Source organism: Raphanus sativus, unplaced genomic scaffold (genome assembly GCF_000801105.2).
Source record: "Raphanus sativus cultivar WK10039 unplaced genomic scaffold, ASM80110v3 Scaffold0037, whole genome shotgun sequence".
Classification (NCBI taxonomy): Eukaryota; Viridiplantae; Streptophyta; class Magnoliopsida; order Brassicales; family Brassicaceae; genus Raphanus; species Raphanus sativus.
The window spans coordinates 40,971-68,635 of NW_026615361.1; the positions used below are offsets into that span (position 1 = coordinate 40,971).

The 27,665-nt window shown below is 40.7% G+C and overlaps 1 protein-coding gene across 1 annotated transcript in view; it reads left to right on the forward strand.

Moving 5' to 3' along the window:
• LOC130500785 (uncharacterized) overlaps positions 1–27,385 on the forward strand; it is a gene marked incomplete at its 3' end in the record, with an annotated part of 60,934 nt that extends 33,549 nt beyond the window's left edge. Inside the window, exons 8-10 of the mRNA XM_056995752.1 lie at positions 25,306–25,483; positions 25,586–26,368; positions 26,486–27,385. Coding sequence (XP_056851732.1) covers positions 25,306–25,483; positions 25,586–26,368; positions 26,486–27,385 — 1,861 coding nt within the window. The remainder of the gene's footprint in view (positions 1–25,305; positions 25,484–25,585; positions 26,369–26,485) is intronic.
• Between the last annotated feature and the right edge of the window lie 280 nt (positions 27,386–27,665).

A 27,665-nucleotide genomic window follows, 5' to 3' on the forward strand; every position in this document is an offset into this window, starting at 1 on the left:
ATGTAGATCCAAGGAAGGCTTGTTCATCTCTCAAAGGAAATATACACTTGATCTCTTGAAAGATGCAGGTGCATATGGAGGCAAGGTAGCTAAGATGCCCATGGAGGATGGGTACAAGGTTCCACGTGAGGGGGAGATTGAAGATAGCAAGCCATTCCATGATCCAAAGCTTTATAGAAAGCTTGTAGGTAAGTTGATTTACTTAACCATCACACGGCCTGACATTTGTTTTGCTGTGAATCAGGTGAGTCAACATATGCAAACACCAAAGGAGCATCACTGGCGTATGGTGGAAAGGCTGTTGATGTACCTGAATGGAACTCAAGGTCTTGGTGTTTGGATGGGTTGCAACAAAAGCACTGAAGTGGTGGGCTACAGTGATGCTGATTGGGCAGGAGACCGAGTTGATAGAAGATCAACTACTGGCTATTGCACTTTCATTGGTGGGAACTTGGTTACTTGGAAGAGTAAGAAGCAGAAGGTGGTCTCTTGCTCTAGTGCAGAAGCTGAGTATAGAGCTATGCTGAAGCTTACAAATGAGCTAGTGTGGATCAAAGGGATTCTGAAGCACTTGGAGATAGATCAAGCTACACCAATGACTATGCATTGTGATAACCAAGCAGCTATTCACATTGCATCCAACTCAGTGTTCCATGAGAGGACCAAGCACATAGAGGTTGACTGCCACAAGGTTAGGCAGATGATTGTGCTCGGAGTAACCTTACCTTGCTACACGAGGAGTGAAGATCAGTTGGCTGATGTGTTCACCAAAGCAGCTAGGCAGAAGACAATGGAGTCCATACATATCAGACTAGGACTCATTGATCTTTCTCCTAGCAGGAGATGATCCCCTTAGCTATGGAACTCTCACTCTTTTTCCCTCATCAAGGTTTTGTCCCACTGGGTTTTCCTTGGTGAGGTTTTTAATGAGGAGAGTTTCATGGCTTTCCAAGCTTGACTTGTTCCACATGGTCAAGCTTGAGGGGGAGTGTTAAACTGAAGTGTTGATAGTGAAGAGAAGCTCAAGGGAAGACTTATGAAGCTATGGGAGACTTTGGGAGGTTTAGTATAATAGTGAATAGTGTGGAGACACTATTCACTATTTGAAGAATCACTATACACTATTGAGAGACTTGGATCACAAGGCAAAGTGTATAGTGACCAAGAGAGGTTTATACATCACGCAAGGACTAAGGGAAGAAGCAAGCAAGGAGCTACTGTTAGTGACCGTTTGTAGATAAGGTTTTTTATCTACTCAGCTCAGCCAGACTTGACCAGGCTGTAAAGTAGGCGCGCCACTCTCTTCCTTTGACCAAGCGTGTATGCAACCATAGCCATGTATTCCTGTTGACTCCACATGCTTTGTATAGTGATTAGGAAGCCCTAGTAGTCGATCTCTTCATCTATTTAAACACTTGTAGTCGCAACCAGAGAACTTAAGAAATAAGAAACACATTTCTCTTAAGCTTTGCAACAATGGTTACCTAATCTCTCTTTACAAACAAACTCTCTCTACTCGGATTCTTTCCATTTCTCTTCTATTCTCTCAATACCAATCTTATTCTCTAAAACTTTTAATGTGTTCACTAAGGCTGCGAGACAGAAGTCAATGGAGTCCATCCATATCAGGTTGGGACTCATTGATTTGAGCAAAAGGAGCTGATCCCCTTAGCTATGAGGTCTTCACTCTTTTTCCCTCATTAGAGTTTTATCCCATTGGGTTTTCTCTAGTGAGGTTTTTAATGAGGAAGATCTCATGGCTTTCCAAGCTTGACTTGTTCCATATGGTCAAGCTTGAGGGGGAGTGTTGAGATGAGGTGATGATATTCATGAGATAGAGAAGAGGAGATTATGTTTGGGAAGTTTACTATTACAGTGACTTTTAGTTACCACAGTAACTAAAAGTTACTGAGCTATGAGGTAACTAAAGAGGAGTAAAAGTGTGTTACTTGGAGAGACTCCACTCGGCAAGGAAGGTTTGGCATAGGCTGGTCTAGTGACCGTTGAGAAAGGAGGAAGAGGCGCGCTTTGACAGCCTGGATGTGGCTGGAAAGTAAAGGAGAATATGCTGAAGGTATCAAGCATGTGAAGCTCCTGGTCCATACATTTCAAACAAGGCTCCCCTTCTTCCTTTGACTACACATGATTGTAATAGTGCTTAGTCTAGACCTAATGTCGATTACTCTCTTTATTCTCCTTCCTATATATATGTAATCTCACCTCATTAATAAAGCTAAGCAAGTTTTGAGTCTCTTTCTCTCTTAAGTCTCAAGTTACTATTACATCTAGAAATCTATTTCACCAATCTTTGAGTCTCTTAGTCTCTTAATCTCTTTCAATCTTTCATAAACTCTCAGATTACTAAAAATAATACTTAGATTGTGGTTCATCCTGGTTTGATAAGAATCATGAAGATATTGCCATATGTCCGAACAGGCTAATCTGGAATCATCTGGATAGAAAGTGGGATATCTTCTTACTCACAACTCCTATGAGATTTATTCAACTTCCTGGTTATTCTCCACTGATTAGTGGTTCCAAATAAAGCTTCTTAGATCGTGGTTCATCCTGGTTTGATAAGAATCATGAAGATAATGGCATATGTCCGAACAGGCAAATCTAGAATCATCTGGATAGAAGGTGGGATATCTTCTTGCTCACAACATTTATGAGATTTATTCAACTTCCTGGTTATTCTCCACTGATTAGTGGTTCCAAATAAAGCTTCTTAGATCGTGGTTCATCCTGGTTTGGTAAGAATCATGAAGATATTACCATATGTCCGAACAGGCTAATCGGGAATCATCTGGATAGAAAGTGGGATATCTTCTTACTCACAACTCCTATGAGATTTATTCAACTTCCTGGTTATTCTCCACAGATTACTGGTTCCAAATAAAGCTTCTTAGATCGTGGTTCATCCTGGTTTGATAAGAATCATGAAGATATTGCCATATGTCTGAACAGGCTAATCTGGAATCATCTGGATAGAAAGTGGGAAATCTTCTTACTCACAACTCCTATGAGATTTATTCAACCTCCTGGTTATTCTCCACTGATTAGTGGTTCCAAATAAAGCTTCTTAGATCGTGGTTCATCCTGGTTTGATAAGAATCATGAAGATATTGCCATATGTCCGAACATGCCAATCTGGAATCATCTGGATAGAAAGTGGGATATCTTTTTACTCACAACTGCTATGAGATTTATTCAACTTCCTGGTTATTCTCCACTGATTAGTGGTTCCAAATAAAGCTTCTTAGATCGTGGTTCATCCTTGTTTTGATAAGAATCATGAAGATAATGGCATATGTCCGAACAGGCAAATCTAGAATCATCTGGATAGAAGGTGGAATATCTTCTTGCTCACAACACTTATGAGATTTATTCAACTTCCTGGTTATTCTCCACTGATTAGTGGTTCCAAATAAAGCTTCTTAGATCGTGGTTCATCCTGGTTTGATAAGAATCATGAAGATATTGCCATATGTCCGAACAGGCTAATCTGGAATCATCTGGATAGAAAGTGGGATATCTTCTTACTCACAACTCCTATGAGATTTATTCAACTTCCTGGTTATTCTCCACTGATTAGTGGTTCCAAATAAAGCTTCTTAGATCGTGGTTCATCCTGGTTTGATAAGAATCATGAAGATATTGCCATATGTCCGAACAGGCTAATCTGGAATCATCTAGATAGAAAGTGGGATATCTTCTTAATCACAACTCCTATGAGACTTATTCAACTTCCTGGTTATTCTCCACTGATTAGTGGTTCCAAATAAAGCTTCTTAGATCGTGGTTCATCCTGGTTTGATAAGAATCATGAAGATATTGCCATATGTCCGAACAGGCTAATCTGGAATCATCTGGATAGAAAGTGGGATATCTTCTTACTCACAACTCCTGTGAGATTTATTCAACTTCCTGGTTATGATGTGATCATGGACCAGATAGATGATGCAGAAGATGAGACTAAGGATCAACCAGCTCAAGAGGATGCCTTAGAAGTTTCAGAAGGACCAATGACTCGTGCTAGAGTTAAGAAGCTCAAAGAAGCCATTGGAGGTTTACTTAGGAAGTCTCTGAATCAAGATGAATGTCTTGGAGGAAGCTTGATACTTCAAGACACCCTTATCACCATCCAAGCTATCTCACCATCAAGCTGAGTATCATCTAGGCTAGCAAGAGAAGTGTGCTCTTTTCCTGTCTTAGTTTTTTGTCCCATTGGGTTTTGCTAAGATAGGTTTTTAACGAGGCCTTGTCTTTGCTAATCAAATCACCTAGCATGATACTCTCGAACCACATAAGTACCTTATGTTATTTTTAGACTATGTTTTCTTATTTCGTTACACAAGTCAAAGAGGAGCCTGTTCCTTAATGACTCTTGTTGTTTCCGAGACCTTGTGCATGTACAAGGATCTCACTATATGTGTGTGTGTCTCGTAGTCCAATAAGATATCCAATCTTTTATCTAAAAACCCTTGTTCTTGTTAGAATTGATAGATTATGAGAATCAAAGAGAGATAAGTGTGTGAAGAACACTGATGAACAAAAGAGAGAGAGAGAGAGAGAGAGAGAGAGAAACGAGATTAAAGAGAGACAAAGAGAGAAAGTGATTTTCATTAATTGATAGTTGTCACACATGGTTACATATATAGGCTGATAACATATCTCAGGAAACTACTAAAATAGTGAGACAGAGAAACAACAATAAACAATGAGGAAGAGTCCAACTGGTGTGGAGCAGGAGTGGCAGTGTGATAGTGACAGCACCTAACGGCTGGAACCACTTGAATCCTTAGCTCTTCACGTGATCAGCCTCTTCCAATGCCTTAGCGAGTTTCCTTAGTCTCTTGTGATCCCATAAACTCGCCACCAAGCTTACTTTTCTTGCAAGGCAATCTAGGTTGTATGGAACTCCTTGCTCACTGCTTCTCAGTTTCCTTTGTTGCCTCTCACTATGTAACCTTCACATCCTTATTCTTACTGCTCCTTATTGCTTCATCTCAACACTCCCCCTCAAGCTTGACCATGTGGAACAAGTCAAGCTTGGAAGACCATGAAGCATTCCCTCATTAAAACCTTGATATGCAAAACCCAGTGGGACAAAAACATATCAAGGAAAGAGTAGAACACTTCATGGAAAGGGGATCACTGAGATGAAAGGTCCACGAGTCCAAGTTTTGAATGTATGAACTCGCAAACCTTTGCACTTGCAGCCTTGGTGAAGATATCAGCCAACTGGTCTTCACTTCTGGTGTAACATGGGAGTATGACCTTCTGTTCAACAGCTTGCCTCACCTTATGGCAATCCACCTCAATGTGTTTTGTTCTTTCATGGAACACTGAGTTGCTAGCAATGTGTATAGCCGCCTGGTTATCACAGTGCATAGTAATTGGAGTTGTAGCTTCAATTCCCAAGTCTTTGAGCAAACCCTTGATCCAGATCAACTCGCTTGTGAGCTTCCTCATAGCTCTATATTCAGCTTCAGCACTAGAGCAAGACACCACCTTTTGCTTCTTGCTTTTCCAAGTCACCAAGTTGCCTCCAATGAATGTGCAATATCCAGTAGTTGATCTCCTATCAACTCTGTCTCCTGCCCAATCAGCATCACAATATCCAACTATCTCAGTGCTCTTGTTGCATCCCATCCAGATTCCTTGTCCTGGCGCCAATCTTAGATATCTTAGGATCCTCTCAACCATGTTCCAATGATGGATCTTTGGTGCTTGCATCTGTTGGCTCACTTGGTTCACAGCAAAACAGATGTCTGGCCTTGTGATGGTCAGATAGATGAGCTTTCCAACCATCCTCCTGTACCTCTTCACATCTTCAAATGGTTTGTCCTCAAACTCCCCCTTACGCAGTACCTTGTACCCATCTTCTAGTGGGGTCTTTGCTATCTTTCTTCCTAGATCACCTGCCTCACTCAACATATCAAGTGTGTACTTCCTTTGGTTTAAGAATAGCCCTTCTTTAGATCGGCATATCTCAATCCCTAGGAAGTACTTTAGTTCACCCAAGTCTTTAATATCAAATGAGGACTTGAGGAAAGCCTTAGTTGAGATGATACCTTCTTTATCACTCCCTGTGATGATAATGTCATCAACATAGATCAATATGACTATGATGCCTTGCTGTGTGGTGAGAGTAAAGAGGGTGTGATCCGCTTCAGACTTGTTGAATCCCCTTCCATTGAGAGTTGTGCTGAGTTTATGATACCAGGCTCTTGGAGATTGCTTTAACCCATATATTGCTTTCCTTAACCTGAGTACATTTCCTGGCTGCACAAGATCTTCCATACCAGGAGGTGGTCTCATATAGACTTCATCTTCTAGTTCACCTTGGAGGAAAGCATTCTTGACATCCATTTGCCATAGATCCCACTCTAGGTTTACTGCCAGTGAGAGAACCACTCTGATCGTGTGAAGCTTTGCCACTGGTGCAAAGGTATCCAAGTAATCCTCTCCATAGACTTGAGTGTAGCCTCTTGCTACAAGTCTTGTCTTCCTCCTTTCTGGCTTTCCATTGGCTCCATACTTGATTGTGAAGAGAAGCCGGCTTGTCACTGCTTTCTTTCCTTTAGGAAGCTTACTTTCAAAGTATGTTCCATTCTTTTCCATAGCTCCCATCTCATCTCCAACAGATGCTCTCCACTCCTCATCCTGCATAGCTTCCTCATATGTCTTTGGAATCCATTCTTGATCCAATTCAGTGATGAAGGCTTGATGCTCCACTGGATACCTTGCAAGAGAACATACTGCTTGGATTGGATGAGCTACTGCTTGATTGTTGAAATACACTCTTGTATTTGTCCAGTTTGAGGCTGGGTTTCTCTGCCTTGTGCTTCTCCTAAGCAGTGGCTGAGCAACCTGCTCCTCCTCCACATTCTGCTCGCTTGAACTCACCACTGGTTCCTCTTGAATACTGTGATGCTGTTCCTCTTGTGCATGATCCTCATGATTCTCAGCTTGATCATGACTTGCTGAAATATCCTCTTGATGTTGTTCAGCTTGATTGTCCCCCTCAGGATCAAGGTGAGTAACTTCTATACTCTCGTTAGTAATTCCTGGTCCTGGTGGAATTGTTGCTTCTTCTTGTACACCGGTTGTCCTCTCAATAGGTACACTGATGCCAAGGCTCTCCATGACTCTTCTGAGATTATCAGCTCTATCTGAAGTAGGTTGGGATAGATTCTCCAAATCTTCCCAATTCTTCCCATCATAGTAACTCCTAGACTCCATGAACTTGACATCTCGTGAGATTAAGACCCTCCTGGTCTCTGGTACATAACATTTGTAGCCTTTCTGATGAGGAGAATACCCAATGAACACTGCCTTTGTGCTTCTTGCATCAAGCTTGTTCCTCTGCCCTCCTGGTACCAATACAAAACAGATACAACCAAACACCCGCATGTGATCCAGAGATGGCTTGCTCTTGTTGAGAACTTCATAAGGAGATATGTCATTGAGAACTCTAGTTGGGGTTCTGTTGATCAGATGACAAGCAGAAACCACAGCATCACTCCAGAACCTCTTTGGAACACTCATGTGGAACATCATTGATCTAGCCACCTCCATAAGATGCCTGTTCTTCCTTTCAGCAACTCCATTTTGCTGAGGAGTATAAGGACAACTGGTCTGATGAATAATCCCTTGTTGAGATAAAAACTGCTTGAAAGCTCCACTTGTGTACTCTCCACCATTATCAGACCTGAGAATCTTCACTTTAGCACTGAAGTGGTTGGTGACATGAGAATGATAATTCTTGAAAGCTTCCAAGACTCTGTCCTTAGACTGGATCAGTGTTACCCAAGTGTACTTGGACTTCTCATCAATGAATGTAACAAAGTACTTGTGATTCTCTCTGGACATACAAGGTGCAGTCCACACATCAGAGTGAACCAGGTCAAAACACTTCTCATAAATCGTGTTGGACCTTGGGAATACTGTCTTGCAATGCTTCCCCAAGATGCATGCTTCACACTCATCATTTTTAAACACAACTCCAGGAAGCATCAGACTGAATGCTCTAGTGTGCGGATGCCCCAATCTAGCATGCCATATAGTGCTCTCAACCCCAGCAGATGTACTGACCAAGCAACATGAGGAGGATTCAGCTAGTTGAGTCTTTTGGAGATGATACAGCTCCTGATGGCTGTGGCCTCTACCAATAACCTGCCCTGTCTTTAAATCTTGAAACTCAACTTCATCTGGTCTGAATACAACCTGACAACTCAGATCAACAGTAGCTCTCCTCACAGATAACAGGTTAGATGTAAACTTAGGCATATATAAGGCAGTTGATTCCCTATCAAACAACCTAAGGTTCCCTATCCCTTCTATCTTCACCTTATCACCATTAGCTATCAGAACATTTCCAGTAGCAGGCTGGATATCACTAATCAAGGTTCTATCACTAATCATGTGATGACTAGCTCCTGAATCTATAATAATGGGTTTAGAGCCAGGAGATGATATACCAGCCTTCTTGGATGAGATAAGGGATTGAGCAGCTTTGATAAAGAGATCAAAGTCTCTCCTGGTTGCTGGACCATCAGGGTTGGTTGCGCCAGTCTCACTTCTCCACCATTCTCCTCTAGTGGTGTCACTACTGAGCGCTGAGTACATGGTTCTTCCATGAATCACTGGATGCTCAAACTCCTTGAGCTCATATCCATTTGGCTGACTTCTAAGGACACCAGCTTCTCTTAAGTCTGGTATCTTTCCTTCTCTAAGGAAATCATTTATCAGCTTGTTGTGGGTTGAATCCAGGTGCAGTAACAAGCTCAGAAGCCTATCCTGCTCATAAACAACTTGAAGGCTCTCCCATAAACTTCCATATCCAAGCTGAAGAGTTTCCCATAGATTTCTTGCGGTTTGAACATGGGAGTGTGTCTTCAAGATTGTTGGAGATAGGGAGTTTTGTATGATTCCAAGTGTTTGCTGATCTTCTTGAACCCACTTGTTGTCATGCTTCAGGCGTGTGAACATAATTTCCTCTTGAGTCATCTTCTTTGAAGTCCCAGCCTTCATGATGTGGCTGTCCCAAAGTCCATGACTCCCCAAGGTGAATCTGGCCACTCTTGACCATATCAGATAATTAGACCCCTCTAGGGTTATAGGAATAGAAATCTCTGATTTTTCCATCATGAGCAGCTGGGTAACATCAATCACAGCTAGTATCCAGTGGAAAAGACTTCAAAGGTATAACCAGAGTGAGAAAAAGAAGAATTAGATGAACTTTGCTATTTTTGGCAAAATCTGGAAATGAGAATGAAGAACACACCAAGAACAGTATGAACTTTGCCAAAAATAGAAATAAAACTCAGAGAATTTGCGGAATTAAATCAGGTTTCAAGAGCTTGTGCTCTGATACCATGTTAGAATTGATAGATTATGAGAATCAAAGAGAGATAAGTGTGTGAAGAACACTGATGAACAAAAGAGAGAGAGAGAGAGAGAGAGAGAGAGAGAACGAGATTAAAGAGAGACAAAGAGAGAAAGTGATTTTCATTAATTGATAGTTGTCACACATGGTTACATATATAGGCTGATAACATATCTCAGGAAACTACTAAAATAGTGAGACAGAGAAACAACAATAAACAATGAGGAAGAGTCCAACTGGTGTGGAGCAGGAGTGGCAGTGTGATAGTGACAGCACCTAACGGCTGGAACCACTTGAATCCTTAGCTCTTCACGTGATCAGCCTCTTCCAATGCCTTAGCGAGTTTCCTTAGTCTCTTGTGATCCCATAAACTCGCCACCAAGCTTACTTTTCTTGCAAGGCAATCTAGGTTGTATGGAACTCCTTGCTCACTGCTTCTCAGTTTCCTTTGTTGCCTCTCACTATGTAACCTTCACATCCTTATTCTTACTGCTCCTTATTGCTTCATCTCAACAGATAAGAATCATGAAGATATTGCCATATGTCCGAACAGGCTAATCTGGAATCATCTGGATAGAAAGTGGGATATCTTCTTACTCACAACTCCTATGAGATTTATTCAACTTCCTGGTTATTCTCCACTGATTAGTGGTTCCAAATAAAGCTTCTTAGATCGTGGTTCATCCTGGTTTGATAAGAATCATGAAGATATTGCCATATGTCCGAACAGGCTAATCTGGAATCATCTGGATAGAAAGTGGGATATCTTCTTACTCACAACTCCTATGAGATTTATTCAACTTCCTGGTTATTCTCCACTGATTAGTGGTTCCAAATAAAGCTTCTTAGATCGTGGTTCATCCTGGTTTGATAAGAATCATGAAGATATTGCCATATGTCCGAACAGGCTAATCTGGAATCATCTGGATAGAAAGTGGGATATCTTCTTACTCACAACTCCTATGAGATTTATTCAACTTCCTGGTTATTCTCCACTGATTAGTGGTTCCAAATAAAGCTTCTTAGATCGTGGTTCATCCTGGTTTGATAAGAATCATGAAGATATTGCCATATGTCCGAACAGGCTAATCTGGAATCATCTGGATAGAAAGTGGGATATCTTCTTACTCACAACTCCTATGAGATTTATTCAACTTCCTGGTTATTCTCCACTGATTAGTGGTTCCAAATAAAGCTTCTTAGATCGTGGTTCATCCTGGTTTGATAAGAATCATGAAGATATTGCCATATGTCCGAACAGGCTAATCTGGAATCATCTGGATAGAAAGTGGGATATCTTCTTACTCACAACTCCTATGAGATTTATTCAACTTCCTGGTTATTCTCCACTGATTAGTGGTTCCAAATAAAGCTTCTTAGATCGTGGTTCATCCTGGTTTGATAAGAATCATGAAGATATTGCCATATGTCCGAACAGGCTAATCTGGAATCATCTGGATAGAAAGTGGGATATCTTCTTACTCACAACTCCTATGAGATTTATTCAACTTCCTGGTTATTCTCCACTGATTAGTGGTTCCAAATAAAGCTTCTTAGATCGTGGTTCATCCTGGTTTGATAAGAATCATGAAGATATTGCCATATGTCCGAACAGGCTAATCTGGAATCATCTGGATAGAAAGTGGGATATCTTCTTACTCACAACTCCTATGAGATTTATTCAACTTCCTGGTTATTCTCCACTGATTAGTGGTTCCAAATAAAGCTTCTTAGATCGTGGTTCATCCTGGTTTGATAAGAATCATGAAGATATTGCCATATGTCCGAACAGGCTAATCTGGAATCATCTGGATAGAAAGTGGGATATCTTCTTACTCACAACTCCTATGAGATTTATTCAACTTCCTGGTTATTCTCCACTGATTAGTGGTTCCAAATAAAGCTTCTTAGATCGTGGTTCATCCTGGTTTGATAAGAATCATGAAGATATTGCCATATGTCCGAACAGGCTAATCTGGAATCATCTGGATAGAAAGTGGGATATCTTCTTACTCACAACTCCTATGAGATTTATTCAACTTCCTGGTTATTCTCCACTGATTAGTGGTTCCAAATAAAGCTTCTTAGATCGTGGTTCATCCTGGTTTGATAAGAATCATGAAGATATTGCCATATGTCCGAACAGGCTAATCTGGAATCATCTGGATAGAAAGTGGGATATCTTCTTACTCACAACTCCTATGAGATTTATTCAACTTCCTGGTTATTCTCCACTGATTAGTGGTTCCAAATAAAGCTTCTTAGATCGTGGTTCATCCTGGTTTGATAAGAATCATGAAGATATTGCCATATGTCCGAACAGGCTAATCTGGAATCATCTGGATAGAAAGTGGGATATCTTCTTACTCACAACTCCTATGAGATTTATTCAACTTCCTGGTTATTCTCCACTGATTAGTGGTTCCAAATAAAGCTTCTTAGATCGTGGTTCATCCTGGTTTGATAAGAATCATGAAGATATTGCCATATGTCCGAACAGGCTAATCTGGAATCATCTGGATAGAAAGTGGGATATCTTCTTACTCACAACTCCTATGAGATTTATTCAACTTCCTGGTTATTCTCCACTGATTAGTGGTTCCAAATAAAGCTTCTTAGATCGTGGTTCATCCTGGTTTGATAAGAATCATGAAGATATTGCATATGTCCGAACAGGCTAATCTGGAATCATCTGGATAGAAAGTGGGATATCTTCTTACTCACAACTCCTATGAGATTTATTCAACTTCCTGGTTATTCTCCACTGATTAGTGGTTCCAAATAAAGCTTCTTAGATCGTGGTTCATCCTGGTTTGATAAGAATCATGAAGATATTGCCATATGTCCGAACAGGCTAATCTGGAATCATCTGGATAGAAAGTGGGATATCTTCTTACTCACAACTCCTATGAGATTTATTCAACTTCCTGGTTATTCTCCACTGATTAGTGGTTCCAAATAAAGCTTCTTAGATCGTGGTTCATCCTGGTTTGATAAGAATCATGAAGATATTGCCATATGTCCGAACAGGCTAATCTGGAATCATCTGGATAGAAAGTGGGATATCTTCTTACTCACAACTCCTATGAGATTTATTCAACTTCCTGGTTATTCTCCACTGATTAGTGGTTCCAAATAAAGCTTCTTAGATCGTGGTTCATCCTGGTTTGATAAGAATCATGAAGATATTGCCATATGTCCGAACAGGCTAATCTGGAATCATCTGGATAGAAAGTGGGATATCTTCTTACTCACAACTCCTATGAGATTTATTCAACTTCCTGGTTATTCTCCACTGATTAGTGGTTCCAAATAAAGCTTCTTAGATCGTGGTTCATCCTGGTTTGATAAGAATCATGAAGATATTGCCATATGTCCGAACAGGCTAATCTGGAATCATCTGGATAGAAAGTGGGATATCTTCTTACTCACAACTCCTATGAGATTTATTCAACTTCCTGGTTATTCTCCACTGATTAGTGGTTCCAAATAAAGCTTCTTAGATCGTGGTTCATCCTGGTTTGATAAGAATCATGAAGATATTGCCATATGTCCGAACAGGCTAATCTGGAATCATCTGGATAGAAAGTGGGATATCTTCTTACTCACAACTCCTATGAGATTTATTCAACTTCCTGGTTATTCTCCACTGATTAGTGGTTCCAAATAAAGCTTCTTAGATCGTGGTTCATCCTGGTTTGATAAGAATCATGAAGATATTGCCATATGTCCGAACAGGCTAATCTGGAATCATCTGGATAGAAAGTGGGATATCTTCTTACTCACAACTCCTATGAGATTTATTCAACTTCCTGGTTATTCTCCACTGATTAGTGGTTCCAAATAAAGCTTCTTAGATCGTGGTTCATCCTGGTTTGATAAGAATCATGAAGATATTGCCATATGTCCGAACAGGCTAATCTGGAATCATCTGGATAGAAAGTGGGATATCTTCTTACTCACAACTCCTATGAGATTTATTCAACTTCCTGGTTATTCTCCACTGATTAGTGGTTCCAAATAAAGCTTCTTAGATCGTGGTTCATCCTGGTTTGATAAGAATCATGAAGATATTGCCATATGTCCGAACAGGCTAATCTGGAATCATCTGGATAGAAAGTGGGATATCTTCTTACTCACAACTCCTATGAGATTTATTCAACTTCCTGGTTATTCTCCACTGATTAGTGGTTCCAAATAAAGCTTCTTAGATCGTGGTTCATCCTGGTTTGATAAGAATCATGAAGATATTGCCATATGTCCGAACAGGCTAATCTGGAATCATCTGGATAGAAAGTGGGATATCTTCTTACTCACAACTCCTATGAGATTTATTCAACTTCCTGGTTATTCTCCACTGATTAGTGGTTCCAAATAAAGCTTCTTAGATCGTGGTTCATCCTGGTTTGATAAGAATCATGAAGATATTGCCATATGTCCGAACAGGCTAATCTGGAATCATCTGGATAGAAAGTGGGATATCTTCTTACTCACAACTCCTATGAGATTTATTCAACTTCCTGGTTATTCTCCACTGATTAGTGGTTCAAATAAAGCTTCTTAGATCGTGGTTCATCCTGGTTTGATAAGAATCATGAAGATATTGCCATATGTCCGAACAGGCTAATCTGGAATCATCTGGATAGAAGGTGGGATATCTTCTTGCTCACAACTCCTATGAGATTTATTCAACTTCCTGGTTATTCTCCACTGATTAGTGGTTCCAAATAAAGCTTCTTAGATCGTGGTTCATCCTGGTTTGATAAGAATCATGAAGATATTGCCATATGTCCGAACAGGCTAATCTGGAATCATCTGGATAGAAAGTGGGATATCTTCTTACTCACAACTCCTATGAGATTTATTCAACTTCCTGGTTATTCTCCACTGATTAGTGGTTCCAAATAAAGCTTCTTAGATCGTGGTTCATCCTGGTTTGATAAGAATCATGAAGATAATGGCATATGTCCGAACAGGCTAATCTGGAATCATCTGGATAGAAGGTGGGATATCTTCTTCCTCACAACACTTATGAGATTTATTCAACTTCCTGGTTATTCTCCACTGATTAGTGGTTCCAAATAAAGCTTCTTAGATCGTGGTTCATCCTGGTTTGATAAGAATCATGAAGATATTGCCATATGTCCGAACAGGCTAATCTGGAATCATCTGGATAGAAAGTGGGATATCTTCTTACTCACAACTCCTATGAGATTTATTCAACTTCCTGGTTATTCTCCACTGATTAGTGGTTCCAATCAAGCTTCTTAGATCGTGGTTCATCCTGGTTTGATAAGAATCATGAAGATATTGCCATATGTCCGAACAGGCTAATCTGGAATCATCTGGATAGAAAGTGGGATGTGAGATTTAAAGATTAAGTGTGAAGAGTGATGAGAATTAGTAACTAAGAGAGTGAGATTGAGAGAATCCGAGAGAGAGAGTTTAGTGAAGTGGTTTCATATTTCATTCACTTAACTTGAAATGGTTCACATACAATGTAATATATCGACATAAGCAGCATAAGAGAACAAAGGAGAAAAGCATAAACAAATGAGCAAGTGGTCTGGTCGCCTGATCTTGGATAGCGACCCCTCATGAACGGCTCCAAGGCAAGAGTAATACAATATTAAACTCTTGCCGACATCCTCCTTCTTGTCTTCACACTCCAACGTCTCTCTCTTCTTTCAAACACATCAGAGGCGACTTAGGAAGGATCTCCTTGCTGTTCAAGTCTTGTTTACAAGTTGTAGTGTTGCCTTGTCTCCCAAGTTGTACGGCCATACTTGTGTTCCAAGGTAACACCATTTCCTTGTATCATTTGAATCTCTTCTTCTCCTCTGATTACTCTTATGTCACTATGCTTCATCTCAACACTCCCCCTCAAGCTTGACCATGTGAAACAAGTCAAGCTTGGAAGTCATGAAGCATTCCCTCATTAAAACCTTGGCTAGGTAAAACCACATGGGACAAAAACCACGCCAAGGGAAAAGAGTAGAACACTTCATGAAGGAGAGAATCAGTGAGATGATATGTCTATGAGTCCAAGCTTTGAATGGATGAACTCACAGACCTTTCGGCTTGCTGCTTTGGTGAAGATGTCTGCCAGTTGCTCTTCACTTCTGGTGTAACATGGCAGTATGATGCGTTGCTCCACTGCTTGTCTGACTTTATGGCAATCAACTTCAATGTGTTTGGTTCTTTCATGGAACACATTGTTGGAGGCTATATGGATGGCTGCCTGGTTATCACAATGCATTGTGATGGGATCTTTGCTTTCAATTCCCAAATCCCTTAGCAGATTCTTCATCCAGATTAGCTCACTGGTGAGTTTCCTCATTGCTCTATACTCAGCTTCTGCACTAGAGCATGAGACTATCTTCTGCTTCTTGCTCTTCCAAGTGACTAAGTTGCCTCCTATGAAGGTACAATATCCAGTAGTAGACCTCCTGTCCACTCTGTCTCCAGCCCAATCTGCATCACAATACCCCACTATCTCAGTGCTCTTGTTGCACCCTAGCCATACTCCTTGTCCTGGTGCCTCTCTTAGGTATCTCAGAATCCTTTCCACCATGTTCCAATGGTGCATCTTTGGCGCTTGCATGTGCTGACTGACTTGGTTCACAGCAAAGCATACATCCGGTCTTGTAATGGTTAGATAGATGAGCTTTCCCACCATTTTCCTATAGTGCCTTACATCTCCATATGGCTTATCTTCTATCTCCCCCTCACGCATCACCTTGTATCCTTCTTCTAGTGGTGTTTTAGCAGCTCTACTGTCAAGATCACCAGCTTCTTTTAACAAATCCAAGGTGTATTTTCTTTGTGATAGGAACAGCCCTTCCTTAGATCTGCAAATCTCAATCCCTAGGAAGTACTTGAGCTCTCCCAAGTCCTTGATGTCGAATGTTGCTTTAAGAAATGCTTTGGTTGAGCTGATCCCTTCTTTGTTACTGCCTGTGATGATTATATCATCTACATAGATGAGTATAACAATGATCCCTTGCTTGCTGGTCAGAGTGAACAAGGTGTGATCAGCCTCAGATTTGACAAAGCCCCTTCCATTCAGTGTTGAGCTCAGCTTGTGATACCAGGCTCTTGGGGATTGCTTCAGACCATATATTGCTTTCCTCAGTCTCAAAACATTGCCAGGCTTGACCATGCTTTCCATTCCAGGTGGTGGGCGCATGTATACTTCATCTTCTAGCTCTCCTTGTAAGAATGCATTCTTGACATCCATTTGCCAAAGATCCCATTCCAAATTCACGGCAAGAGAGAGCACAACCCTTATGGTGTGTAACTTTGCTACTGGAGCAAACGTTTCTAGATAATCCTCTCCATACACTTGGGTGTAGCCTCTTGCTACTAGCCTGGTCTTCTTCCTCTCAGGTTTCCCATTAGCTAGATACTTGATTGTGAACAGAAGCATGCTGGTCACTGCCTTCTTGCCTTTGGGGAGCTCACTCTCAAAGTAGGTTCCATTCTTTTCCATAGCCCCCATCTCATCCTCCACAGACTCTCTCCATTCATCTATCTCCATGGCTTCTTTATAGCTTCTCGGAATGAATTCTTGATCCACATTTGCCATAAAGACTTGGTGGTTCTCAGGAAACTGAGCTAGAGAGCATGTAGCTTGGATGGGATGAGCCACGGCTTGTGAGTTGAAATACACTCTTGTATTCACCCAATCTGTTGGAGGACGTCTGATCCTCTCACTTCTTCTTGGTGGTTGAGCTTGAGCTGGTTCTTCTAGTATTGTAGCCTCATCATCCGTCTGATCTCTGCTACCCACTGATCCTTCTGGTTGCTCTGCTTGATCATGAGAAACTGAGCTTTGTGGTTGTATCTCAGTTATCTTCCCCCCCTCAGGATCAAGAGGAGCATCCGCAGCAGCTTCATTACTAGGACCCTCCTGGTCTCTATTGCTTGTGGAACCCTCCTGATGAGAGCTTGACTCAGCTGTTGTATTCCCTCCTGGTATACTGATGCCAATGCCCCTCATAACTCTTCTCAAGTTCTCAGCCCTATCTGATGCTGATTGAGACAAGTCTTTTACTTCATCCCAACTCTTTTCTGCATAGTAGCCTTTGGACTCAACAAACCTCACATCCCTGGATACTAGAACCCTCTTGGTATCTGGCACATAGCACTTGTATCCTTTTTGGTGAGGAGAGTAGCCTATAAACATGGCTCTGGTGCTCTTTGGTTCCAGCTTGTTTCTTTGTTGTCCTGGAATCAAAACAAAGCACACACACCCAAATACCCGAAGGTGATCTATAGATGGACGATATTTGTTTAATACCTCATGTGGTGACTGATCTTGCAAGATTTTGGTTGGTATCTTGTTGATCAGGTAGCATGCTGTCATCACTGCATCGCCCCAAAACCTCTTTGGCACATTCATGTGGAACATCATACTCCTAGCAACCTCCATAAGGTGCCTATTCTTTCTCTCAGCCACTCCATTTTGTTGTGGAGTGTATGGACAGCTTGTTTGATGGATCACTCCATGCTTGGATAGGTGTTGTTTAAATGCTGTGCTTGTGTATTCCCCACCATTATCTGATCTCAAAATTTTTATCTTGGCATTGTAATGGTTAGATACATAATTTTGAAAATTTATAAAAGCATCTAACACCCTATCCTTTGATTTAAGCAAGGTGATCCAAGTATACTTGGTTTTCTCATCTATGAATGTCACAAAGTATTTATGAAACTCCCTAGATGCGCATGGTGCAGTCCAAACATCAGAGTGAATTAAATCAAAGGCACATTCATAGATAGTACTCGATTTAGGAAACACAGTTTTACAATGCTTTCCTAAGATACAAGCTTCACAATCTTTTTGAAAAGAAATACTAGGCAACATGATGTTCAAGGCACGAGAGTGAGGATGACCTAATCTAGCATGCCACATTACATCTTTAGGGAAATTAAAACATGAATTTAAAGCAAGAGATAAATCGGAAGCAAGCTTAGTGTCTTCAAGCAAGTACAAGTCTCCCTTGGTTACACCTTTGCCAAGCAACCTACTAGTTTCAATATCCTGAAACAAAACATCATTAGGAGTGAAGGTAACATGGCAATTTAAATCAGTGGCAACCCTTTTTACTGATAACAAGTTGGAAGTGAAACTAGGCATATAAAAGGCTTTAGAGTCTTTTTCAAATATCCTAAGATCACCCACCCCTTTAATTGGAACCAACTCTCCATTAGCTACACAAACATTTCCTAGGGCAGGAACAATATTTTTAATCAACCCTAGATCACTTATCATATGATGACTAGCCCCTGAATCAATCACTAAAGGTTTGTTCATTTTAGAGCTAGCAATCGCATTCAAGGAATAGTCAATATTAGTAGCATGTAAAGAGGTACCAAAGGTGTTACCAGAGTGGTCCTTGAGGGCCCTGATGAGAGCCTCAATGTCAGATCTCTTGATGGTATCATCAGGAGTGATTCTCAAGGTACTGGAGTTGCTTGATACAAGCGCTTTGCCTTCACCAGCTGGATTGGTGTTTGAAATGGCTCGTGTGGGGTTTGGAGTGCTTGGTTCACCCATCTCACCAGAGTAGTTGGCTCTTGCATCATTGAGAGGAGTCCTGAACTTCATTGGCTTGAGGTGAGGGTGGAGAATCCAGCACTTGTCCTTGCCATGCCCTTTCTTCTTGCAATGGTCACAAACCCACACTTTCTTGTCCTCCGGCTTGTACTGACCCTTGTTTGCTGTGCCTTCAGCTTGGTTCACCAACACAAGCTCTCCTTTGCCTCCAAAGAGTCCAACCGACCCTTGTTCCTTCTGGATTTGAGAGCATACTTCTTCCAAGGTTGGTAGCTTCTCGGCCCTCAGCAAGTGTTTAATGAGGTCATTGTAACCGGGGTTCATGGTGAGGAGTAAGGCAAACACCTTGTCTTCTTCTCTCCGGTCTTTAAGTATGCTAGGGTCCACAGTACATGGCCTCAGCATCTCCAACTCAGCCCACAAGGCTCGGAACTTGCCGAAATGCTGGTTGAAATCCATGTCTTCTTGGTGGAGTGAGCTAATGGCCCTCTTGACCTCAAACACTCTACTCAAGTTTGATATGTTGCCATACACCTTCTGAAGAGTGTTCCACAACTCTTTGGGAGTCTCACAGTAAGAGTAAGCTTCCAAGATTGGTGCGTCAAGGCTGCTTTGGATGATAGACAGCACCAAGAGATCCTCCTGATCCCACTTGTCTTCGGTAGCAACCACAACTTCAGTACTGTCCCCTCCTTGGACAGTTTCTTTAGAGGGCTTGTCTTCTGTTATGTGAGAACAGAGACCTCTTCCTCCCAAGGCTGTTTTAACAAGCCTAGACCACAAGAGATAGTTTACACCAGTGAGTGTAACCGGAATGGAGACTTTGGATGACTTTTCCATTTTTGGCAAATTCTGGAGTGATAAATGAAGAACACCTCAAGAACACAAAGAAATTTTGCTAAAAAGGGAAAGTTAAGAACAGAGATTATGCGGAAGTGAAAAAGAAATTAAGGTCTCAAGAGCAAGAGAGCTCTGATACCATGTGAGATTTAAAGATTAAGTGTGAAGAGTGATGAGAATTAGTAACTAAGAGAGTGAGATTGAGAGAATCCGAGAGAGAGAGTTTAGTGAAGTGGTTTCATATTTCATTCACTTAACTTGAAATGGTTCACATACAATGTAAATATATCGACATAAGCAGCATAAGAGAACAAAGGAGAAAAGCATAAACAAATGAGCAAGTGGTCTGGTCGCCTGGTCTTGGATAGCGACCTCATGAACGGCTCCAAGGCAAGAGTAATACAATATTAAACTCTTGCCGACATCCTCCTTCTTGTCTTCACACTCCAACGTCTCTCTCTTCTTTCAAACACATCAGAGGCGACTTAGGAAGGATCTCCTTGCTGTTCAAGTCTTGTTTACAAGTTGTAGTGTTGCCTTGTCTCCCAAGTTGTACGGCCATACTTGTGTTCCAAGGTAACACCATTTCCTTGTATCATTTGAATCTCTTCTTCTCCTCTGATTACTCTTATGTCACTATGCTTCATCTCTTCCTGGTTATTCTCCACTTTTTAGTGGTTCCAAATAAAGCTTCTTAGATCGTGGTTCATCCTGGTTTGATAAGAATCATGAAGATATTGCCATATGTCCGAACAGGCTAATCTGGAATCATCTGGATAGAAAGTGGGATATCTTCTTACTCACAACTCCTATGAGATTTATTCAACTTCCTGGTTATTCTCCACTGATTAGTGGTTCCAAATAAAGCTTCTTAGATCGTGGTTCATCCTGGTTTGATAAGAATCATGAAGATATTGCCATATGTCCGAACAGGCTAATCTGGAATCATCTGGATAGAAAGTGGGATATCTTCTTACTCACAACTCCTATGAGATTTATTCAACTTCCTGGTTATTCTCCACTGATTAGTGGTTCCAAATAAAGCTTCTTAGATCGTGGTTCATCCTGGTTTGATAAGAATCATGAAGATATTGCCATATGTCCGAACAGGCTAATCTGGAATCATCTGGATAGAAAGTGGGATATCTTCTTACTCACAACTCCTATGAGATTTATTCAACTTCCTGGTTATTCTCCACTGATTAGTGGTTCCAAATAAAGCTTCTTAGATCGTGGTTCATCCTGGTTTGATAAGAATCATGAAGATATTGCCATATGTCCGAACAGGCTAATCTGGAATCATCTGGATAGAAAGTGGGATATCTTCTTACTCACAACTCCTATGAGATTTATTCAACTTCCTGGTTATTCTCCACTGATTAGTGGTTCCAAATAAAGCTTCTTAGATCGTGGTTCATCCTGGTTTGATAAGAATCATGAAGATATTGCCATATGTCCGAACAGGCTAATCTGGAATCATCTGGATAGAAAGTGGGATATCTTCTTACTCACAACTCCTATGAGATTTATTCAACTTCCTGGTTATTCTCCACTGATTAGTGGTTCCAAATAAAGCTTCTTAGATCGTGGTTCATCCTGGTTTGATAAGAATCATGAAGATATTGCCATATGTCCGAACAGGCTAATCTGGAATCATCTGGATAGAAAGTGGGATATCTTCTTACTCACAACTCCTATGAGATTTATTCAACTTCCTGGTTATTCTCCACTGATTAGTGGTTCCAAATAAAGCTTCTTAGATCGTGGTTCATCCTGGTTTGATAAGAATCATGAAGATATTGCCATATGTCCGAACAGGCTAATCTGGAATCATCTGGATAGAAAGTGGGATATCTTCTTACTCACAACTCCTATGAGATTTATTCAACTTCCTGGTTATTCTCCACTGATTAGTGGTTCCAAATAAAGCTTCTTAGATCGTGGTTCATCCTGGTTTGATAAGAATCATGAAGATATTGCCATATGTCCGAACAGGCTAATCTGGAATCATCTGGATAGAAAGTGGGATATCTTCTTACTCACAACTCCTATGAGATTTATTCAACTTCCTGGTTATTCTCCACTGATTAGTGGTTCCAAATAAAGCTTCTTAGATCGTGGTTCATCCTGGTTTGATAAGAATCATGAAGATATTGCCATATGTCCGAACAGGCTAATCTGGAATCATCTGGATAGAAGTGGGATATCTTCTTACTCACAACTCCTATGAGATTTATTCAACTTCCTGGTTATTCTCCACTGATTAGTGGTTCCAAATAAAGCTTCTTAGATCGTGGTTCATCCTGGTTTGATAAGAATCATGAAGATATTGCCATATGTCCGAACAGGCTAATCTGGAATCATCTGGATAGAAAGTGGGATATCTTCTTACTCACAACTCCTATGAGATTTATTCAACTTCCTGGTTATTCTCCACTGATTAGTGGTTCCAAATAAAGCTTCTTAGATCGTGGTTCATCCTGGTTTGATAAGAATCATGAAGATATTGCCATATGTCCGAACAGGCTAATCTGGAATCATCTGGATAGAAAGTGGGATATCTTCTTACTCACAACTCCTATGAGATTTATTCAACTTCCTGGTTATTCTCCACTGATTAGTGGTTCCAAATAAAGCTTCTTAGATCGTGGTTCATCCTGGTTTGATAAGAATCATGAAGATATTGCCATATGTCCGAACAGGCTAATCTGGAATCATCTGGATAGAAAGTGGGATATCTTCTTACTCACAACTCCTATGAGATTTATTCAACTTCCTGGTTATTCTCCACTGATTAGTGGTTCCAAATAAAGCTTCTTAGATCGTGGTTCATCCTGGTTTGATAAGAATCATGAAGATATTGCCATATGTCCGAACAGGCTAATCTGGAATCATCTGGATAGAAAGTGGGATATCTTCTTCTCACAACTCTTATGAGATTTATTCAACTTCCTGGTTATTCTCCACTGATTAGTGGTTCCAAATAAAGCTTCTTAGATCGTGGTTCATCCTGGTTTGATAAGAATCATGAAGATATTGGCATATGTCCGAACAGGCTAATCTGGAATCATCTGGATAGAAAGTGGGATATCTTCTTACTCACAACTCCTATGAGATTTATTCAACTTCCTGGTTATTCTCCACTGATTAGTGGTTCCAAATAAAGCTTCTTAGATCGTGGTTCATCCTGGTTTGATAAGAATCATGAAGATATTGCCATATGTCCGAACAGGCTAATCTGGAATCATCTGGATAGAAAGTGGGATATCTTCTTACTCACAACTCTATGAGATTTATTCAACTTCCTGGTTATTCTCCACTGATTAGTGGTTCCAAATAAAGCTTCTTAGATCGTGGTTCATCCTGGTTTGATAAGAATCATGAAGATATTGCCATATGTCCGAACAGGCTAATCTGGAATCATCTGGATAGAAAGTGGGATATCTTCTTACTCACAACTCCTATGAGATTTATTCAACTTCCTGGTTATTCTCCACTGATTAGTGGTTCCAAATAAAGCTTCTTAGATCGTGGTTCATCCTGGTTTGATAAGAATCATGAAGATATTGCCATATGTCCGAACAGGCTAATCTGGAATCATCTGGATAGAAGGTGGGATATCTTCTTACTCACAACTCCTATGAGATTTATTCAACTTCCTGGTTATTCTCCACTGATTAGTGGTTCCAAATAAAGCTTCTTAGATCGTGGTTCATCCTGGTTTGATAAGAATCATGAAGATATTGCCATATGTCCGAACAGGCTAATCTGGAATCATCTGGATAGAAAGTGGGATATCTTCTTACTCACAACTTATGAGATTTATTCAACTTCCTGGTTATTCTCCTGATTAGTGGTTCCAAATAAAGCTTCTTAGATCGTGGTTCATCCTGGTTTGATAAGAATCATGAAGATATTGCCATATGTCCGAACAGGCTAATCTGGAATCATCTGGATAGAAAGTGGGATATCTTCTTACTCACAACTCCTATGAGATTTATTCAACTTCCTGGTTATTCTCCACTGATTAGTGGTTCCAAATAAAGCTTCTTAGATCGTGGTTCATCCTGGTTTGATAAGAATCATGAAGATATTGCCATATGTCCGAACAGGCTAATCTGGAATCATCTGGATAGAAAGTGGGATATCTTCTTACTCACAACTCCTATGAGATTTATTCAACTTCCTGGTTATTCTCCACTGATTAGTGGTTCCAAATAAAGCTTCTTAGATCGTGGTTCATCCTGGTTTGATAAGAATCATGAAGATAATGGCATATGTCCGAACAGGCAAATCTGGAATCATCTGGATAGTGATGTGATCATGGACCAACAACTTGATAAAGAGGTGATCAAGGATAAGCAAGATGAAGATGGAGATGCCTTGGCCATTCCCAAAGGTCCCATGACTCGTGCAATGACAAGAAGACTCCATGAAGCTGTTGGAAACATACTTAAGATGTCTTGGAAGCAAGAAGATTGTCTTGGTCGTAGCTTGAGCAACCAAGACACACTTACCACACTTCAAGCTGAACCTTCAAGCTGATCATCATCTAGGCAAGTGGCTTGTGTGTACTCTTTTTCCCTTAGTTGGTTTTGTCCCACTGGGTTTTCCAACTAAGGTTTTTAATGAGGCCATGAGTTCACTTTCATATCACCTAGATGATGTATCTTTGGTGCATCTCGGATGCTTTGGACCAACCACATATCTACCTTATGTTATCTTTAATCTATAGTTTTATTTCTTATCTTATGTGTTGCAAACTCTTTTAAATTTTAGTCTTTGGTCTTTGTTTGATTACCAAGGGAGCGTGTTCCCTTTAATGATCTCGAGAACTTGAGCCTGTTCAAGTCTTCTCTCTATTTAAACTTGTCGCAAGCTTCTTTCTATGCAATCATCTTTTAATCAAAAACCTTGTTCTCTCTTAAACTTGTTTACGAGTTCTTGAGTGATCTTGTTGGTGTGTAGTATCCAGCAAACCCTAGGTGTCTAAGTTGGTGTGTCATATCCGATCTAGTCATCTAAAAGTGTCAAGGAGTCTTTCCGCAACTCTTTGAATCAACCATCAGTCCACTACCTTGAAGATCTTGAGTCTTTGCCTCGATCTTGCAAGGATCTATCCATATCATCCAGAGAATACATCCTAGGATCTTATTAAGTGGTATCAGAGCACTCTGGATAGGGAAGTTCTCGATTTCTCTTTGTTTTTATTTGAACCCTTCGACTTCTTTTGAATCCATCGATTGATCTGTGTTCATCTTTGAGTTATTTCGCTAGATCTGATCGTTTAATTACCTATTGTTGTTGTTTGAATCAAATCCTGATAGATCTAGGAAGTTTCATCATATTTGATCTTGATCTGTTTCGATTTCGTGTGATAGAAGTTATCAAGTATTGATCTTTTCAAATCGTGTTACCTTAGATCGCAAGTTTTCCTTTTAATCAAAGTTGTTTCCTTTTAAATTTTTTCTTGAACAACTTACTTGTTTTGATTGTTTCTTTGTCTCAGGTACCAATGGGGAACGAGTCAGATGAGGAAGCAGAACTTGTAAGGAAGAGTAGACTTCTAAGGGAGGAGATGACCGAGCAGTTACAACAAACTCTAATCACTACTGTGGCTGATATGATCAAGACTAGCATCACGGGTCTTCGTGATGAGATAAGACAAGAGCTAAGACAAGCTACTGGTCAGGGCCATAGTAATGAGTCTAGGAGAGAAAGAAGAGGTCAGAGTCCACAGAATCATCCTGAACCAAGGAGAGACCGTAGAGAACATGCTGGATCACAAGAGACTGACAACTACTATGAGCGCAGCCGATCTGAACATAGTGGTTCTTCTTCTTCTAGAGTGAGTAGAAGGCAGAGGCGTGATCATGAAGTTAGGAGACCTAAGAAAGAAGAGCTTGGTGGAGTTAAGCTCAAAATACCTCCTTTTCATGGCAAGGTTGATCCGGATGCCTACTTGGAGTGGGAGAAGAAGATTGAGATTGTCTTCAATTGTAAGAACTATACCAACACTCAACGAATCCAACTTGCTGCAACTGAGTTCTATGACTATGCTCTGAGCTGGTGGGATCAACTGGTTACCATGAGGCGGCTTAACCAAGAATATCCAGTGGAAACATGGAGTGAGATGAAGTCTCTTATGCGCAAGAGGTTTGTACCGAGCCACTACCACAGAGATCTTCACCAGAGACTAAGAAAACTCACTCAAGGAGCTAAGACCGTAGAGGAGTACTATCAAGATATGGAGCTGTTGATGTTGAGAGCCAGTATTTCAGAAGATAGAGAAGCTACTATGTCAAGGTTTCTTGGAGGGCTCAACCGAGAAATACAAGATAAGGTGGAGATGCAACACTATGTTGAAATAGAAGAGATGTTGCATAAAGCCATTCTAGTGGAGCAGCAGCTCAAGAGGAAGGGACATTCACGTGGAAGCTATGGGACTACTCGGTTCCAAAGTCCTAAGGAAGATAAGCCTAACTACCAGAAGGAGAGTAAACCTTATCAGAAAGATGACACCAAGCCTAGCAACATCTACAGCAAGGACAAAGGAAAGACAGGAGCCTCTGGTTCCAAGACCCGAGATGTCAAGTGCTTTAAGTGTCAAGGGCGTGGGCACTATGCCAATGAGTGTACTAATAAGAAGACGATGATTCTTCTTGACACCGGGGAGTATATGTCTCAAGATGAGAAGATACATACTGATCATGAGCAGACTGAAGAAGAGTTTGAAGAAGAACCGGTCAAGGGAAGGTTGTTAGTAACAAGAAGGCTTTTGAATCTTCAAACTAAGGCAGATGAGATTGAGCAGCGTGAGAACTTGTTCTACACTAGGTGTTTGGTTCAAGGGAAGGTATGTAGTCTTATCATTGATGGAGGCAGCTGTGTCAACGTAGCTAGTGAGACTATGGTCAAGAAGTTGGGTTTGCAAGTTCAGAAGCATCCAAAACCATATAGACTGCAGTGGCTTAATGAGCAGGGCGAGATGAGGGTCTCTGATCAAGTAGTGGTACCTATAACCATAGGGAGATATGAGGATGAGATCTTATGTGATGTGATACCTATGGAAGCAAGCCATATTCTTCTCGGACGACCATGGCAATCTGATAGACATGTGATACATGATGGCTTCACCAACAAGCACTCGTTTGAATTCAGAGGTAAGAAGACAGTGCTGGTGCCATTAACCCCTAAAGAAGTGCAAGAGGATCAGCTCCATCTACAGAAAAAGAAAGAGATTGAACTCAAAACTGATCTCAACAAGCAGCATAGCTTCTATGCCAAACAGGGAGATGTCAAACGAATTCTCTACTCTCAAAACTCTATTTTGTTGCTTGTGTTTAAAGAATCTTTGCTAACCACCACTGATCATACACCGGACCATCCGAGTGAACTAGTTTCTCTTTTACAGGAATATGCAGATGTGTTTCCAGAAGATAGTTCTAATGGTTTACCTCCAGTTCGTGGGATTGAGCATCAGATAGACTTTGTACCTGGTTCCACACTACCAAACCGACCTGCATACAGAACTAATCCAGTGGAGACTAAAGAATTGCAAAGACAAGTAGAGGAACTGATGGAGAAGGGTCATATCCGAGAGAGCTTGAGTCCATGTGCAGTACCAGTGCTTCTTGTGCCTAAGAAAGATGGTAGCTGGCGCATGTGTGTTGATTGTAGAGCAATCAACAACATAACAGTGAAGTATCGACACCCTATCCCTAGACTTGATGATATGCTTGATGAATTGCATGGTTCTACCATATTTTCTAAGATAGATCTTAAGAGTGGATATCATCAAATTAGGATGAAAGAGGGAGATGAGTGGAAAACTGCATTCAAAACTAAGCATGGTTTATATGAGTGGTT